Below are 16,371 nucleotides of genomic sequence, written 5' to 3' on the forward strand. Positions count from 1 at the left end.
CCTTGTTCAAAAATTGGTGCAAGGATAAACCCAGCAACTACAGGCCAGTCAGTTCAACCTTGGTGGTGGCAAAGTTTTTAGAAACAATAATTCAAGACAAAATCAAACCGCCACTTGGACACATGTGGATTAATTAAGGAAAGCCAGCATGGATTTGTTAAGGGCAAATCGTGTTTAACTAACTTGATTGAGTTTTTCAATAAGGTAAGAGGTTTGGTGAGGGTAATGTCGATGATGTTGTATACATAGACTTCTAAAGGTGTGTGATAAATGCCACATAACAGGCTTGTCAGCAAAGCTGAAGCCCATGGAATAAAAAGGGACAGTGGCAGCATGGATACAAAGTTGGCTGAGTGACAAGAAACAGAGAGTAGTGGTGAATGGTTGTTTTGCAGACTGGAAGGTGTATAGTGGGGTTCCCTATAGTTTGGTATTAGGACCAATGCTTTTCTTGATCAATATTAAAAGGACCATGCAAGACACAATTTCAAAATTTGCAGAAGACATTAAACTTGGAATAGTGAACTGTGAGGAGGATAGTGATAAATTTCAAGAGGACATAGGCTGGTGAAATGGACGGAAACATGGCAGATGAAATTTAATGGAGAGAAGTGTGATGCGATACAGTTTGGGAGGAGGAAAGAGGAAAGGCAATATAAAATAAAGGATACAATTCTATAATAGGTGCAGAAGCAGAGGGACCTGGGGGTATATATGTACACAAATCGCTGAAGGTGACGGAGCAGGTTGAGAAAGTGGTTAATAAGGTCACACGGGATCCTGGACTTTATAGAGGCTTGGAGTACAAAAGCATGTTTTGGTGAACCTGTACAAAACACTGCTTTGGCCTCAACTGGAGTATTGTGTCCAATTCTGGGCACCACACTTTAGGAAGGATCTGAAGGTGTTGGAGAAAGTGCAGAAAAGATTTATGAGAATGGCTCCAGAGATGAAGCAATTCAGTTACGAGCATAGATTGGAGAAGCTGCAGCTGTTCTTCGAGAAAAGAAGGTTGAGGGGAGATTTGATAGAGGTGTTCAAAATCATGAGGAGTTTGTACAGTGTAGATAGGGAGAAACTGTTCCCATTGGCAGTAGGGTCAAGAACCAAAAGGACACTGATTTAAGGTGACTGGCAGAAGAACCGGAGGCAATATGAGAAGAAACTTTTTTTTTTAAAAAGTGCACTGCCTGAGAATGCGGTGGAGGCAGATTCAATCATGTCTTTCAAAAGAGAATTGGATAATTATTGGAAGAGAAAAAATTTTCAGGGCTACGGGGAAAGGCAGTAGAGTGAGACTAGCTTTGTAACTCAGAGCGAGCATGGACATGACAGACCTAATGGCCTCCTTCTGTGCTGTAACCATTCTACGATAAAGCACCCTTAACATACAGATAAACTCTAAAGGCATTTCACAAGTACATGATTACTGGTTATTAGCAGATACACTGCATTTGCTCTAATGTAAGGATGAATATTTAATGAAATTGGCCCCAAATCCTTTCCAGTCACCAATGTTATAATTGGCAGCATTTTTATCTGCACTGACACTATGGTCTCATTAACACCCCCATACAAAAGCCAGGACAAGGTTGGCGAATGGCATTAAAAATGTTAAAACATGGAACTCTTCCCGAACCAGTTTACATGCTAATTGCAGATCTTATGGTGGTGGGTGTGAGTGCCTCAATTTTGAGAGGTAGGACGTTTCATTGTGCAATGTTGGAGCGTGATTTAAATTTAACAGTTGCCAGCTGGGTATCCCAGGGTTTGGTAAACTCTTGTGAAATGAAGGTGGGAGCTGCTGGCCCCAGGAGTGTTCCCTCCCGGCCAAAGAAGCCTTTGGCCTCACTTCTGCCAATCACTGTCTCTTTCCAGTCGCAATCGGCGACCAATCCCAGCCCAAGCTCCAATCACTTGCTCCCTCCTGATTGCTGTTCTCCTCCTTGCCCCCACCAATCAATCCCTGATCTTTCGTTCCCTCCTTATTTCTCCCATCAAGCCCCCATCTCTCCCCTCCTCCCCATTCCCACTCTCCTCCCACCACACCTACTGCTGGTCTCTCACTCCCACCTTCCTGATTGCTGGTTACAAATCAAGGGTCCAGCTGTGGCCTCCTGCCTCTGCTTTTCCCATCTGGCAGCCAGCCAATTTGGCCAGTTGCTGGGCAGGAGTATATAACTAGGTCCTGCTGTTAAATTCAGAAGGACCTCCACATCTCCAGCCTTCCAAGATTTTCCTCACACTACCCAGTGCACCCACCCCCACCCCACCTCCATGAATATCAGTATCCATGTTTTAGGCCTTTCCCATCTTTGGCAGAGATCCATTCCTAGTCTAAATTCTATCATAATAGAAATTGTTGAGACCTGCGGTCCTAATAAAAGTATTATAGATAGCAGTATAGATCACTCCAAAAGCTCTGTTGTCATTGACATTTTTACAACTTTTGTGTTCATGTATCCCACTGTTTTTAAACTTAGTGTTCTCCTGCACTGTCAGCTTTGACTCTTCAATTTGGCTGCTCTATGAAAACACACTAGTCTGGATCAATTTTACCAAAATGCCATTTCCATGGCTTTATATTTACAGTTTGTTCAGAACCATTCATGACCTCTTTCATTCAATTACCTGAGCCAAGCAGAATGATAACCGTTTAACCCTAGATGCAAGGTTAGTTGCATACATTTTCCAGGCTGTAGAAAATTCCACAAGCCAGAACTGACTAATATTTTTTCCCCAATCTCTCAAATTTTACATTAAAATGAAAATTTATATTAAGTTCATCTGTGTGGTTTTGAATATTTGTTCTATCTGTACTTCCAGAATACTTACCCAAAACTGGTGCTTGTTTCATGTTTTAGTTACATAATGCTCACAATATTTTACAATGACACAAATGTATTATGTCCCAAATGCCTATCTATCTTTTGCATAAGCTTACAGTTTGTTGCAAGCTGGCTGCCTAATAGACAAGTTCAGCTGATACACTAACTTAGCTGTCACCCCTTGTGCAAAACCTTAAACCAAAGTGCTAACAGCCTGCTCTGATGGTTCAGGTGAATGCTGAAGATTCTGTGTCCCTACTCAAAGAAGAGCAAGAGGTTCTCCTAATGTCCTGGCCATCACCATCAAAACAGATTAACCTGTCTTTCACCTCACTGCTGTTTCAGTAAACTGGTGTTCAAAATGACTACTGTTTTTCCCTACGTAAGAGTCATTGTAATTCATCACGTGAAGTGGTGGGAGATTAGAGATACAGCACTGAAACAGGCCCTTCGGCCCACCGAGTCTGTGCCATCAACCACCCATTTATACTAATCCTACACTAATCCCATATTCCTACCAAACATCCCCACCTGTCCCTATATTTCCCTACCACCTACCTATACTAGTGACAATTTATAATGGCCAATTTACCTACCAACCTGCAAGTCTTTTGGCTTGTGGGAGGAAACCGGAGCACCCGGAGGAAACCCACGCAGACACAGGGAGAACTTGCAAACTCCACACAGGCAGTACCCAGAATCGAACCCGGGTCCCTGGAGCTGTGAGGTTGCGGTGCTAACCACTGCGCCACTGTGCCGCCCATGTTTGAGACATGTAATGAAGTGCTATAAAATACATTTTTGACTCGCTCCAATTAAGTGACCCAACAAAACATTATTTTCAGCTTTCATCAATATCAGGTGCTTCAGCTATCTTAAGGGGGTAGCATAGAATGAAACAGATAAGCAGGGGCAGTGCTAGAATCCGAGACATTTAATATTTAAATTTAACAAAATAAGTTTAATAAAATTAAGGCAAGAATATCAAATTTGGTAAACCCATTCAATGCTGTCATGTATTTGACTCTTTTTGAAAAGAAACTGAAGCATCAACTACAGTATGCTAATTAAATTATAAAAGGTTAGAATTTCAGTTTTGTTTTGGAAAAAGATTTCAAATGTAATAGGAATTTCTGAAATTATGAAGAGGCTTGACCAAGTTCATTCAGCTAACGTATCCCCAGTGTGAATGGTTCCAAAATAAGGGGAGATACATTTAAAAGTCAGTAAGTTATGACAGATCAAAGTCGTGTGGACTCTTTATTCAATATAAAAGGGCAATAGATTTGTATAGCAAGTTATCATAGAAGACCACAGAAGTAAGATGCAACACTGGATGTCTTTCTGGAGAATGAGGGAGTTGTGGGAAATGACAAAAAGGTCAATGTTGTTGCATCTTATAGCCTTTTCTATTCATAGTGTACGATACCTAGAACTGAAAAACTTCTAAGATTACCATGATCTGAAAGGGCAGCGCCGCCTGCACCATAGGTGAATTATTTTGCTCAGGTCTTCAATGGTCTTATGAGAACTTGACAAGAATGTTGAATGAGTTTTATTAGTTCAAGTTTTTCCAAGGGTTCAGTGGCTGAACATACCACCAAATGCAATGCTAAGTCATACAAATCAGAAGGTCCAGGTTTGTTTCCTGGTCTGTGCTAAGTTGGCCAAGTTCAACTAAGCCATTAGTTGGGGCACAACAATTTCCTTTATCCCCCTTGGCTAAGGAGGAGAAACATTCATCGACATACCAATCCTGATCATGATCCAGAAATCTCTGCTGGAAACTGCATGTGTGGTCTTTGGGCAAGAACACTATGTGATGAATGAATGAAGGGCTATCAGAGAGCAACTGCTACTCTGGAGCCGTAAACCAGCAAGTTAGACCCTTGCAGCAAACCTGGGACAAAAACACTCACTAATTCAGAACACGCTCAACTCTAGAGGGAGATCTGTTCTGCAGTTCTGACGTTCCCTCCATCATAAGGTCAGAGGTGGGGATGTTCAATGATTGCACGCTGTTCAGCACCATTCGCAACTCCTCAGATACTGAGGCAGTGTCCATATGCAGCAAGACCTGAACAACATTCAAGCTTGGGCTGATAAGTGGCAAGTTACATTCACACCATACAAGTGCGAGGCAACGACCATCACAAACAAGAGAGAAACCAACCATCTCCTCATAACATTCACTGGCATTACCATCACTGAATCCTCCACGATCAACATCCTGGGCATTACCATTGACCAGAAACTGAACTGGACAGGTCATACAAGTACTGCGGCTACAAAAGCAAGTCAAAGGTTGGCAATTCTGTAGTGAGTAACTCACCTCTTGACTCCCCAAAACCTTCCACAATCCACAAGGCACAAGTCAGGAGTGTGATGAAATACTCTCCACTTACCTGGATGAGTGCAGCTCCAACAATACTCATGTAGCTCAACACCATCCAGGACAAAGCACGCTACTTGATTGGCACCCCCTCCACCACCTTTAACATTCACTCCCTCCACCATAGACACAGTGGCAGCAATGTGTACCATATACAAGATGCACTCCAGCAACTCACCAAGGTTCTTTTGACAGCACCTTCCAAACCCACAACCTCTACCAGCTAGATGGACAAGGGCAGCAGATGCATGGGAACACCACCTGCAAGTTCCTCTTGAAGCCACACACCATCCTGACTTGGAACTATATCACCGTTCCTTCACTGTCACTGGGTCAAAATCCTTGAACTCCCTTCCTAACAGCACCGTGGGTGTAATTACACCACAGACTGCAGCGGTTCAAGGCAGCTCACCACCACCTTCTCAAGGGGTAATGAGGGATGGGCAATACTGCAGGCCTAGCCAGCGACACCACATCCTGTGAAAGAATTTTTTTTTAAAAAGACATTGGAATCTCTTATCTTGCCTACTATGTACTACATAATGGAAACCAGAAGTAAATATGCTTAAATTTAACCGAAGAGTAGGGAGCTAATGGTATAGTCGAACATTTCAGGACGTTGCCTGGTATGAGAAAATACTAAGATTTAAATTGGATCTTAGTAACTTGAACAATGCAGATTATAGGACAATATAATAGTGTTTAAAATTGTGAAGGGATAGGACAGGTTAGACAAGATTAAATGCAAGAGATTTAGAACAGAGGGCAGGAGAAACTTACACTGATTTTTTGAAAATATTTTGGCAGATTATTTCAGCTCCGAACCTCCACTTTGAATGACTTACCTCAGTGAGCCCCTTGATCTTTAGGTATCCACAGAGAAAGGAGTTTTCCATGTCAACGTGCTACAGAAATAGAAACAAACATGTTATTTAGAAGTTTCTTTGTTTGCATTTACCAAAACAATTTGAGCCATGGAAAGTTATTTAGATGGTCAAGAGGGTTGGGAGAAATTTCTTTTACACAGAGATATTAAAAGCATAGGACATTTTGGCATTAGGAATGGTTGAAGAAACCACTGCATCCTTCCAGAGAAAACTGGATAAATATTTGAAGTTGAGAAAGATACGGGGTTATTGGGAGACTGCAGACCACAGGGATTAGTTGTGGATTAAACTAGCAGAGAGTCTGCACATACATGACGGACAAAATAACCTTCTACATGTTAGTGATCCTCAATGATGATCAAGAGCAGTGTAATTTTTTTCTCCCCTCTTGCAGATGCTGAACTATACTAGGACACAATTCCACATTCATCACCTCAGACTGTTTGTCCCACCAGTACATGGAAATAAACAGAAATTACAAGATGAAAACAGGCCATTTGGCCCACTCAGCCCACGTCAGTATTTACCCTCCATACAAGCAAATAGTTTAATACATTTACACACTCTCTCTCCCCCCATAACCTCTTCCTTAACCTTTCTTTTCAATCTAATCTTGAACGGTGACAGTTTCTGCCTCAAGCACCAGCCCTGGAAGTAAATTCCAAAAAAGTCTCAATTCTGTGTGCGAAGTTTCTCCTGCCCTCTGTTCTAAATCCCTTACATTTAATCTTGTATTGTCTAACCTGTCCCATCCCTTCACAATTTTAAATATTATTGTATTGTCCCGTAATCTGCATTGTTCAAGTCAAAAAGATCCAGTTTAAGTCTTAGTATTTGTATTTTGTTATACCAAGCAATGTTAAATCTGCGTTAAAACCTCCCCAAAGCATCACAACATTTGATTTTGGTCAAAATGCATCCACAGAAGAAACCTCCATCACAGTATATAAAACCTTGAAGCTTAACAGTTTATTCTGCAAACCATTTCCAGTTTCCTAACGGTGCTTTACCCTTGTTACAAACTTAAATAAACAAATTCGACATTTTAAATGGACAAAGTTGCTGATTTTGAGGGTTTCTTCCCAGCTTAATTAAATGTCGTACAAACATTTCACATGGGTATCTTGCTCGTTAAGTAATCTGATTTCATTTCAGAAACTTAATGAAAGTCACACAGTCTATAATGTTACTGGTAGAAAAAGAAAACACCACCACCTGTATGCCAAAATAAACTGGAAAGAGTTGCAAGGCAGTAACACACATTACCAGCCTGCAAGGACCACTGTCCCAGACCCACCATGATCAGAGAAGCTGCTTGGCTTGAATGTTGAGGATGTATCTTTGTTGTAACTGATTTTTCATAAGCCCAGTTTTTCCCCAAACCGTCCCGCAGTATTAGTGGCACAATGAGCTCTCTTACAGAATCACCTCCATTGGTGTACAAATGTGACTGCATGCATTATTTTCAATGTGAACACTAACTGGTGAAAATGTGAAAAATTCCAAAAGCAGCTGGCGAACAGTAAATTATAAAATGTCACTCACTCAACGAAGCAATTTGTACAACATTACAAATTGGAAAAATGAAAAGCAAAGAGTAGAATGGTTTACAAACATCAGGACCGATTTGTCTATATTTAATCTAGCGCATTTTTAAATGATTTAAAAGAAAAGTTTTTCAAAATTCTCCATGAGGTGGTTAAGTTCATGTGCATTTTAGCCATGTGGTATCCATCAAAACATACAGGTAGATACTGTTTGTTGGCATAGTTGTGCATACAAGGATTTCACGAGAAGTCAAATGGGGATATTAACAATGGCCTTGAAATTTTTTTTTTTTGCGAAATAAAGTTTGATCTGATGCTTGCCACTGTACACAATTGGGTGTAGTATGAAGTAGTTATGGCACAAGACCAATAACCCAGAGATTACAAACTCAAATCCTCCATTGCAACTTCTAAAACTGAATTTGTGGGTAAGAAAGCAAACCAGATTGTTGTAAAAATCCAATGTCTAACATAGGACAGGAGTAGGCCATTCAACCCGCTGAGCCTGCTCTGCCATTCAATTAGATCATGGCTGATCATCTACCTCAAAGCCACTTTCTCGCACTCTCCCCACATCCCTTAGTATTATTAGTATCCACAAATATCTATAGTTTTCTGTCTTGAACATGCTCAATGATTGAGCTTCCACAGCCCTCTGGGGTAGAGGATTCCAAAGATTAACTACCCTCTGAGTAAAGAAATTCCTCCTCATTTCAGTCTTAAATTGTGGTAGGAATATGGGATTTGTGTCGGATTAGTATAAATGGGTGGTTAATGGTCGGCACAGACTCGGTGGGCCAAAGGGCCTGTTTCAGTGCTGTATCTCAATCTAAAAAATCTAAATCTAAATTGCCTACCCCTTATTCTGAGACTATGTTCCCTGGTTCTAGACCTAGTTCTGGACTGTTGTCAATACCATTCAACTCCTATCCTTGTACTAGGCAGCCAAGCTTATTTTTTATATTTGCACTCAGTTTTTGCTAGTTTAAGTAATTTCCTTGCAGAGGAAATAAGATACAAGTTGCTGCAAATGGCAAAAAGATATGAAAGGTAATAAAAAGGAAGAGTGACGGTGAATGTCTATAAAATGTATGGCTTCCTTTTAAATCAAGAAAGCTTGGAGAAAGGCCAAGGCCTCACTGCCAAATCTGAAAATAGCAGACAAATAAACTAGTGGTTAGGTGACACTAATTTTAGGTTTTAAAAGGCAGTAGTCTGTAGGAAGGGGGGAAAACAAAATTTGGACAGTAGCAGTGTATTTTTGGGGGGGGGGGGGGGGGGGGGAAGGGAAAGACAGTCAAATGCAAGAGAAATTTATGTAAAATTTAATCTTTTAAAATTTGTTAGAATGGGTAGTTTTCCATGTTTGGCACCCAAGCATTTGCAAAGCAAGAGCTAGATCCAGAGTAAGTCTCCTCCTGCTGTCCTAAAGCTCACAGGAGTGCTTCCCTTCATCCATGTAACATCTCCAATCCCATATAAACCAGCATTTTAGCCTCGTTGAGAGAGATCGCCAACTTGGGAAAAGATATTTAAATAGTGATTTAATATGAAAATTCCTATCACTTATCCTTTACACATCATGAAGATCTGTTTTGTGCCAGATGTAGTTCACAAACACGTCAGTATAGAGACACTGCTCAAATTCCCAGCTTTTTACTATCACTCCAAAAATGATTTGACACACAATAGGCCAAAATACCATCCAACTCCCAGCTTCACCTTACATAGAAACAGGAGTGTTCAGGGTGGTGGGCTGGAAAAAAAACTGTGGTCCCAGACTTTTCAAGTATCACACAGGAGCACACCCCAGATTTCACTACATCAAATTGCTGACAATTATTGCAGTTAGTTTAAAGCTTTGGTCCAAGTTGAGTCAATAGAGCTCAGCCGTAGTAGTAGCAGTAAAGGCCCTCCAATTGAGCTCTGCACTTCAGGCAAGGAAGAGAGGGGGATTAAAAACTCATCCAGGGTTTCCATTTAATCTTTAAATGATTAGTTCTGGAAGCATGTGTATGTAAATATCAAATATGGACAGGATCAGCTTTGATGCCCTCCATGATCCAACAGCCTATCAACATTCCCAGTCTGGAGTTAAGAATGGCGACTTAATTGCTGTCGGTCAGTTGGTAGCTATGAAACCATACTTTATCAGGAATCAGCACCTTCACGTGAAAATAGCAGCTAAGTGACAAGACCTGGGTATTAAAAATGTTTGCATTGTAGGATGAAGGAAAGGCAAAGGGAGATCAGGATTCCAGAGTTTTCAGAACCTGGGAAAGAATGAGTTAGGGGAGGAGATTGTGCAATGACAGAGTATCAATAGTGAAGCTGCACAGAAGACGGAGAGAATGTACCATAACTTGGAACAAGAAGAAAGCCAAAGGAACAGTGACCATAGTAATATTGATCAAATTGATCGGGAATAACAAAACAAAAGTTGATCAAGTTTTCATGAAAACCATTCCTCCTTAGGAGAAGCACAATGGAGATTATAAACAATGCAGGCAGTCAATGAGGACACATAGCTTTCTTGAACATTCCATTACTCGTGGCCATGAGATGTGCTGATGCAGTTTGGCAGTAACTGAACATCTGATTTTCTTTCCCTGTGGGCACCATTCGGGCTCCATTTGGAAATTCTCTACAATGGCAGAACCCAGATTGTTAACTCACCATATGGTGAATTCCAAGCATAAATTCATTATAGACCTTCAATCTGTGCTATAGAGGGATAACAGTCATGTCACAACTCTGTACAGGGATGGCCAACCTGATCAAATGCAACCTACAAAGCCAAATCACTCAGTTCTATTTGGATTTATATTTATTACTTGCTGAATAGTCCTATTTGAATTTTGAAAGCCTTGGCAAGAATTGTTTAAAGTGCTGTTGCCTCATTGGTGGATAAGTCCTAAATCAGAACACCAAGACCTGTGAATATTAGCAACTCCAGATATTCAAAAATACCGAACGTGGATTTAAATTGCAGATAGAAGCCTTGTATTCAATTAAGAGTATTTTGCCAAAGTGTGACAGATGGCTACTTTTAAATCTCTACTGGCACCACACCAATCATAAAGTGATTTACATGATGCAGATTATTCACCCCTGTACCTTTCTAGCTAACCTTCAAGCACTGTTTGTCTGCTTCAGTCATAGCAACTTGCAGGTATTTGCTGGAGAACTCTACATTCACAGTGAAGAAATGACAATGATTACTCAGGTTTGAAGTATTTTGATGTGTCTTCACTCTAATTATAAAGAGGCTCCTCCCCTTGGGTCAAACTCCCAGGTTACCCCCTAAACAAACTGCAAATCATTAAAAATTCCATCACCCGCATCCTATCACACCTCAAGTCATTTCCCATTACATTTGTCCTTACAAACCTCCAGTAGCTCTCCAATGATACAATTATTTTGAATTCTCTTTCTCTACATCTGCTACATTCACCAGCCCTATATTCCAGGATAATGTCTGCTCTTCCAAATCCAGTTTTTTTTCTTTGTATTCCCCCTTTCTCTGCTCCAACTTTAATGGCACCTTCAGCCATCTGGAGCCCTATCCTGAAACTCCTCCAACTTGCTACCATTCTCCCTCATTCAAAAGCTTCCTTAAAATCTACCTCCGGCATTTGTTCACCTCCCCTAATTTTTCTTCCCACCATTGCTCCACATTCCATTTCCTTCTATCTGAAGTACCTTGGCATGTCTTACTATTTTAGAGACCTTATATAAATAAAAGTTGTTGTTTCTGATCATAGGGGCCATCCCCTCAACAGCTAAAGGTAGACTGCTTCACCAGATATTGACAAATTTAGCCTGGCATTAGTCATGAAAGGCATGAGCACATTTTGCTGCTTCTGGAGGGGATGCCTCCTCCAGAGGTATCCGAAAATGACCTCAGTTGGTTTGTCATAAACAATGCGTAGGCAGCAACACTGGCTTATACCTGACTGCAATGTTGTCAAAGTTGACATGACTTGTTTACAAATCCCTGCATTGTAAAGAACATGCACCTTATTTGTACTAAATAGACAGAAAATTTGAAGGACACTGAAATCACAACTTCAGTGGCAGATACAGTCAACCACAAAACAAATAACGATTATTCCAACTATAACATTCACTAACCACGAGTGGGTTATGTCACTCAATGTTTAGAAATTCACTTTCTGATTTGGCCCCTTTAAACACGCAGACAATAAAACTCCTTCCCATTGGCCAAGTTAACAATTAAATTAAAAACTTATTTTTGCTAATTTAAGTTTGACCTAAAAGTCTATTTAATGAAGTCATGTGAAACAATCCAAAAATCAGCAAAAACGAACATGTTATATGGATGTCTGACTTTAATGAGTTACTGTATCATATTCAGTAGTTTGGCAAGATTTAGCTCCAACACCTGAGGTCCAATGTATACCTCAAGTAGCAGGATAAGCCTAAGTGAGAGATACTCAAATGTACTAAGATCAGTAATAAGCTGCATCAGTATAAACATACAAGAGTCCTGATGAAAGACAAAAGATCTGAAATATAAATCCTCCATTCATCTCCAAAGACGCTGCATGACCAGCTGAGTATTTCCAGCATTTAATTTTCTATTGCAGATTACCAGCAATATGCAATATTTTGCTTTTTGTTTTATTGCTTAACACACTGTCACACATCTTATAGGAATCTCCAACTTAAAATTCTAATCTTCTCTTTGATGCAGTATTTGTTTATCTTTTCTACCCAGATCACCTTTGTTGCTATCCATTTCCTATCATGTGTTCCTTAAAATACAAATTCACAGCCACTTCTCTTTTCTCAGCAATTGTTTCTTGTTGTGACTTACTCAAGATGGATTCTACCTTAAATGCCACCCTTTGCTTCATATCCACCCAGGATCACTGATCTTTGTGTCTTTTAGTGCAAGGCTAACCACTCTTGCCACTTCATAAAATTTACCCTCTCCACTTGGTGCTACTGCATGCATGTTCTCTTCAGGTCAAATTTACTTTAAGAGCTACTCTGGCCCCCCAGATCCTTCCTATGGGTTCTGACGAAGGGTCATAGACCTCAAACATTAACCCTACCATCATCCTCTGTCCACAGATGCTGCCAGAACTGCTGCGTCTTTCCAGCATCGGCAGTATTTTGCTTTATGATAAAAGCACAGCTGCTCTGATCAGTACCAGCCATCCTGATGAAAGAGGCCAAAACTGGCAAAAAGATATATTGTTGGATAATGAAAAAAAAGGGACAAGTAATGGTCAAGGTTGGGAGAACAAAAGAACTAAGGTGGAAGAAAAGGAATGTTCGTAATTTTACACATGGATTAAAAAACAGGACTAGATAGATACAATGGATTTCAAGATGGTTTTCTGACAATATTCTGATAGAAAGGACCATGTGGGTCTTAGAACCATAAAAGGATACAGCACAGAAGGCAGCCATTTGGCCCATCGTGCCTGCTCTTTGAAAGAGCTGTCCAGTTACTCTTACTCTCCTAATATAAAAGCAAAATACTGCGGATGCTGGAAATCTGAAACAAAAACAAGAAATGCTGGATTCACTCAGCAGGTCTGGCAGCATCTGTGGAAAGAGAAGCAGAGTTAACGTTTCGGGTCAGTGACCCTTCTTCGGAACCCTACTCTCCTGCTGTTTCCCCATAGACCTGCAATATTTTTCCTGCAAGCATTTATCCAATTTTCCTTTGAATGTTACTATTGAATCAGCATCCATCAGCCTTTCACACAGCACATACCAGACAACAACTCCTCACTGGAGGAAAAAAAAATGTTTCTTCACGTAACCACTAGTTCTTTTGGTAATCACCTTATATCTGTGTCCTACCATCTTGCCAGTGGAAACAGTTTTGCCCTATTTACTCTATCAAAACCATGCATGATTTGAACACCTATCAAATCTCCTCTTAATTTCTGCTGGTCAAACAAGAACACCAGCTTCTCCACAGCAAAATTACAGCACTGAAGGAGATCATTCATCCCATCATGTTCATGCAGGCCAAAAAAAGAAAAAAAAAATTAGCGAGAGCGGGTGAGGGCGAGAGCATCCTTCCTAAAGTGTAATGCCCAGAATTGAACAAAAGACTCCAGGTGAGTCCCAACCAATGTTGTATGTGTTTTGCATAATTTCTTCGCTGTTCATTCAATTAAGCCAAGGAACCGATATGCTTTTTAAAACAAAAAAAAAGTCTCCTTCACTTGTCCTGCCACCTTCAAAGACTTGCATACATACAACCCTAAGGGTCTCAGTTCCTACACCCCCTTTAAAATTGTATCAGCAGACAGGGAGAGCTGTAAAAAGCAACAAAGGGCTATAAATTAAGTTATAAGAGGTGCAAAAAGGAATATGAAAAAAGTTTCCAAGCGATATCAAAGCTAATAGTAAAAGTTTTCATAAATATATTGCAAAAGAGACCAGTTAAGGGGTATGTGGGCCCTTTATATAAAGGGGCAGGTGATACTGTAATTGACGAGAAAATGACAGACCTGTTAACCAAGTCCTGGGTATTTGTCTTTACAGTAAAGCAAGATGATTTTTTAAAAATCAGCAGCACAAGGGAAACTATAAATAAACCAAGGGAAGAACTTATTGGAATTCATACAAATAAAAAAAAGCAAAAGAAGAAAATAACAGAACCGATGACAGACAAATCTCCAGGACCTGACTACTTTTACTACAGGAAATAAAGAAATAGGTGAAGAAAATGTAGATGCATTGGGTAATAATTTTCCAAAGCTTTCCTGATCTGCGAATTGTGCCTTGGATTGAAAAACTGCAAATGCCATTCCATTATTTAAGAAAGGAGAAAGAAATCAGGAAACTACCAACCAAATCTGTCATCAGAGACAGAGCACTTTGATAAGCAAGAGCTGATCAAAAGGAATCAGCATGGATTTATAACAGTAGGTCCTATCTGACCAATCTAGTTACGTTTTTTGGAGGTCATTAAAATGGTGGATAAGGGAGTGTCTATGAATGCTGTCCATATGGACTTCCAGGTGGCATTCAATAAGGTACCATTCAAGGAATTATTAGCAACACAAGTGTGCAGATTTGAAGGCAGTCTTGGGACACGGGGTGAAAGGTCTACTCATGTTCCTATGGGCCACATAGAGGCAAATCTAGAGCGACCAACAGCAGAAAAAATGTTAGGCATAATAGGCAACAAAAGCAGGAAACAATGTAAATTCAGTACAAATTTAATTAAAGCCAGCTTGTATTTACAATAAAATGCTCAACTGTTACTCCCAATGAGAAATAGGTCTGACGGGCAAAGGAAGACACATACTACAAGCAGAGAGTGTATTAGGATAAATCTACAGCAAGAAAATCAATAAGAATGAAACAACTAAACAGCAAATCTTTCAATACTACAGCTGAAGGGTTAGCAATGGAAACATTAACATGTCTGTTCGCTCCACAGATGTTAGCTGGTCAGCTGAGTGTTTCGAACATTTGTTTCTGTTTCTAACAACATTCTAGTAAAACATGCATTCAAATGGTAACTTTCCAAATTACGAGTGACATTAGCAGATCGGACATTTATCATGAGCAGGTAGGAACCCATAAACGATGGCCTCAGGAAGGACAGGGCTTGACGATCCAAATAATCATTCCTTACTCTAACCCTGCCTGCGTTAAATATGCCAAGCTACGAAGAGGGAAATGGCAGAACCAGTATCGAAATAGATTGCAAACCCAATGTCAACATTGAGTTTCACACTCCAAGGAGTGAGCACAGCGTTAGAGAATGACGTGCAATCAGACATTTACCTGGAGCACCACTTCCACGTCATAAGAGTTGCCTTTACTTTTCTGGTGCCCCCTGAACTTGGAACCACTGTAGAGGAGCGTGGTGGCGACCCCAGGCTGCTGAGTGTTGATGGGGGGTGGCGGAATTAGCGAAACCGACTCCGTGCGGACTGGCATTGCGCGACGTCACCCCGACCCACCGTCTGAGAGCGGGCAGACAGGGAAAGGGGAGGAAGGGAGGGGAATCAGCTAAATATCGCACTATATCCGGCCAACACAACCACCGTCGTCGCCGCCGCTTCTCCTTCACAATCCCTGACAACGCGAGATGGCCGCAATCCTCCCACTACCAACGCACGAGAGCAGCATCGTCTCTTCTCATTGGCTGACTTTCCACCGTCACTGTGGACCTTAAATAATTACGCTTTTCCATTGGCGGAGAGACGAGGAACAAGGTCACAGTGAGATGACGGTAGAAGCTCGGCTACTACGCTTGCGCAAGTCCCAAAGCATTCTGGGGGTTGTAGTCCTTTCACGGTCTGACGCGAATCTGTGACGTCCAGTCGAACAGTGATAAAATTGGTGGGCTTGATGTTCACCAGAGAGGGAAACCGCTGCAAATTTCGTTCCTATGCATAATTTTTTATAGTAACCCTCCCCCCATAAAACTATTTCTTATTCAATATCTTGTTAAACTATATATACATTATATCTACAATTCTTTCACACCAACTAGCATTTATATTGTTACAGCACAGAAGGAGGCCGTTTGGCCCATCATGTCTGTGCTGGCTCTCTGAAAAAGCAATTTACCTAGTGCCACTCCCCTGATCTCACATGCATTCAAGTCCTCAGAAGAAGGGGGCGCGAGGGGAAGATAGTGCGAGGGGAAGATGGTGTGAGGGGGAGCCGGGAAGGGGGCTGCAGGGGGTCGGGGAGAGGGGTGCAGG

General features: G+C 40.9%; 1 protein-coding gene across 2 annotated transcripts in view; it reads right to left on the minus strand.

Moving 5' to 3' along the window:
• gid4 (GID complex subunit 4 homolog) overlaps positions 1-15,766 on the minus strand; it is a 59,696-nt gene extending 43,930 nt beyond the window's left edge. For both annotated transcript variants that reach the window (XM_068056109.1, XM_068056111.1), the window contains exons 1-2: positions 15,443-15,766; positions 6,066-6,125 (exon numbers count right to left, since the gene is read on the minus strand). In XM_068056109.1, coding sequence (XP_067912210.1) covers positions 6,066-6,125; positions 15,443-15,598 — 216 coding nt within the window. In that variant the 5' untranslated portion in view covers positions 15,599-15,766. The remainder of the gene's footprint in view (positions 1-6,065; positions 6,126-15,442) is intronic.
• Positions 15,767-16,371: the final 605 nt, after the last annotated feature.

Source organism: Heterodontus francisci, chromosome 24 (genome assembly GCF_036365525.1).
Source record: "Heterodontus francisci isolate sHetFra1 chromosome 24, sHetFra1.hap1, whole genome shotgun sequence".
Lineage (NCBI taxonomy): Eukaryota > Metazoa > Chordata > Chondrichthyes > Heterodontiformes > Heterodontidae > Heterodontus > Heterodontus francisci.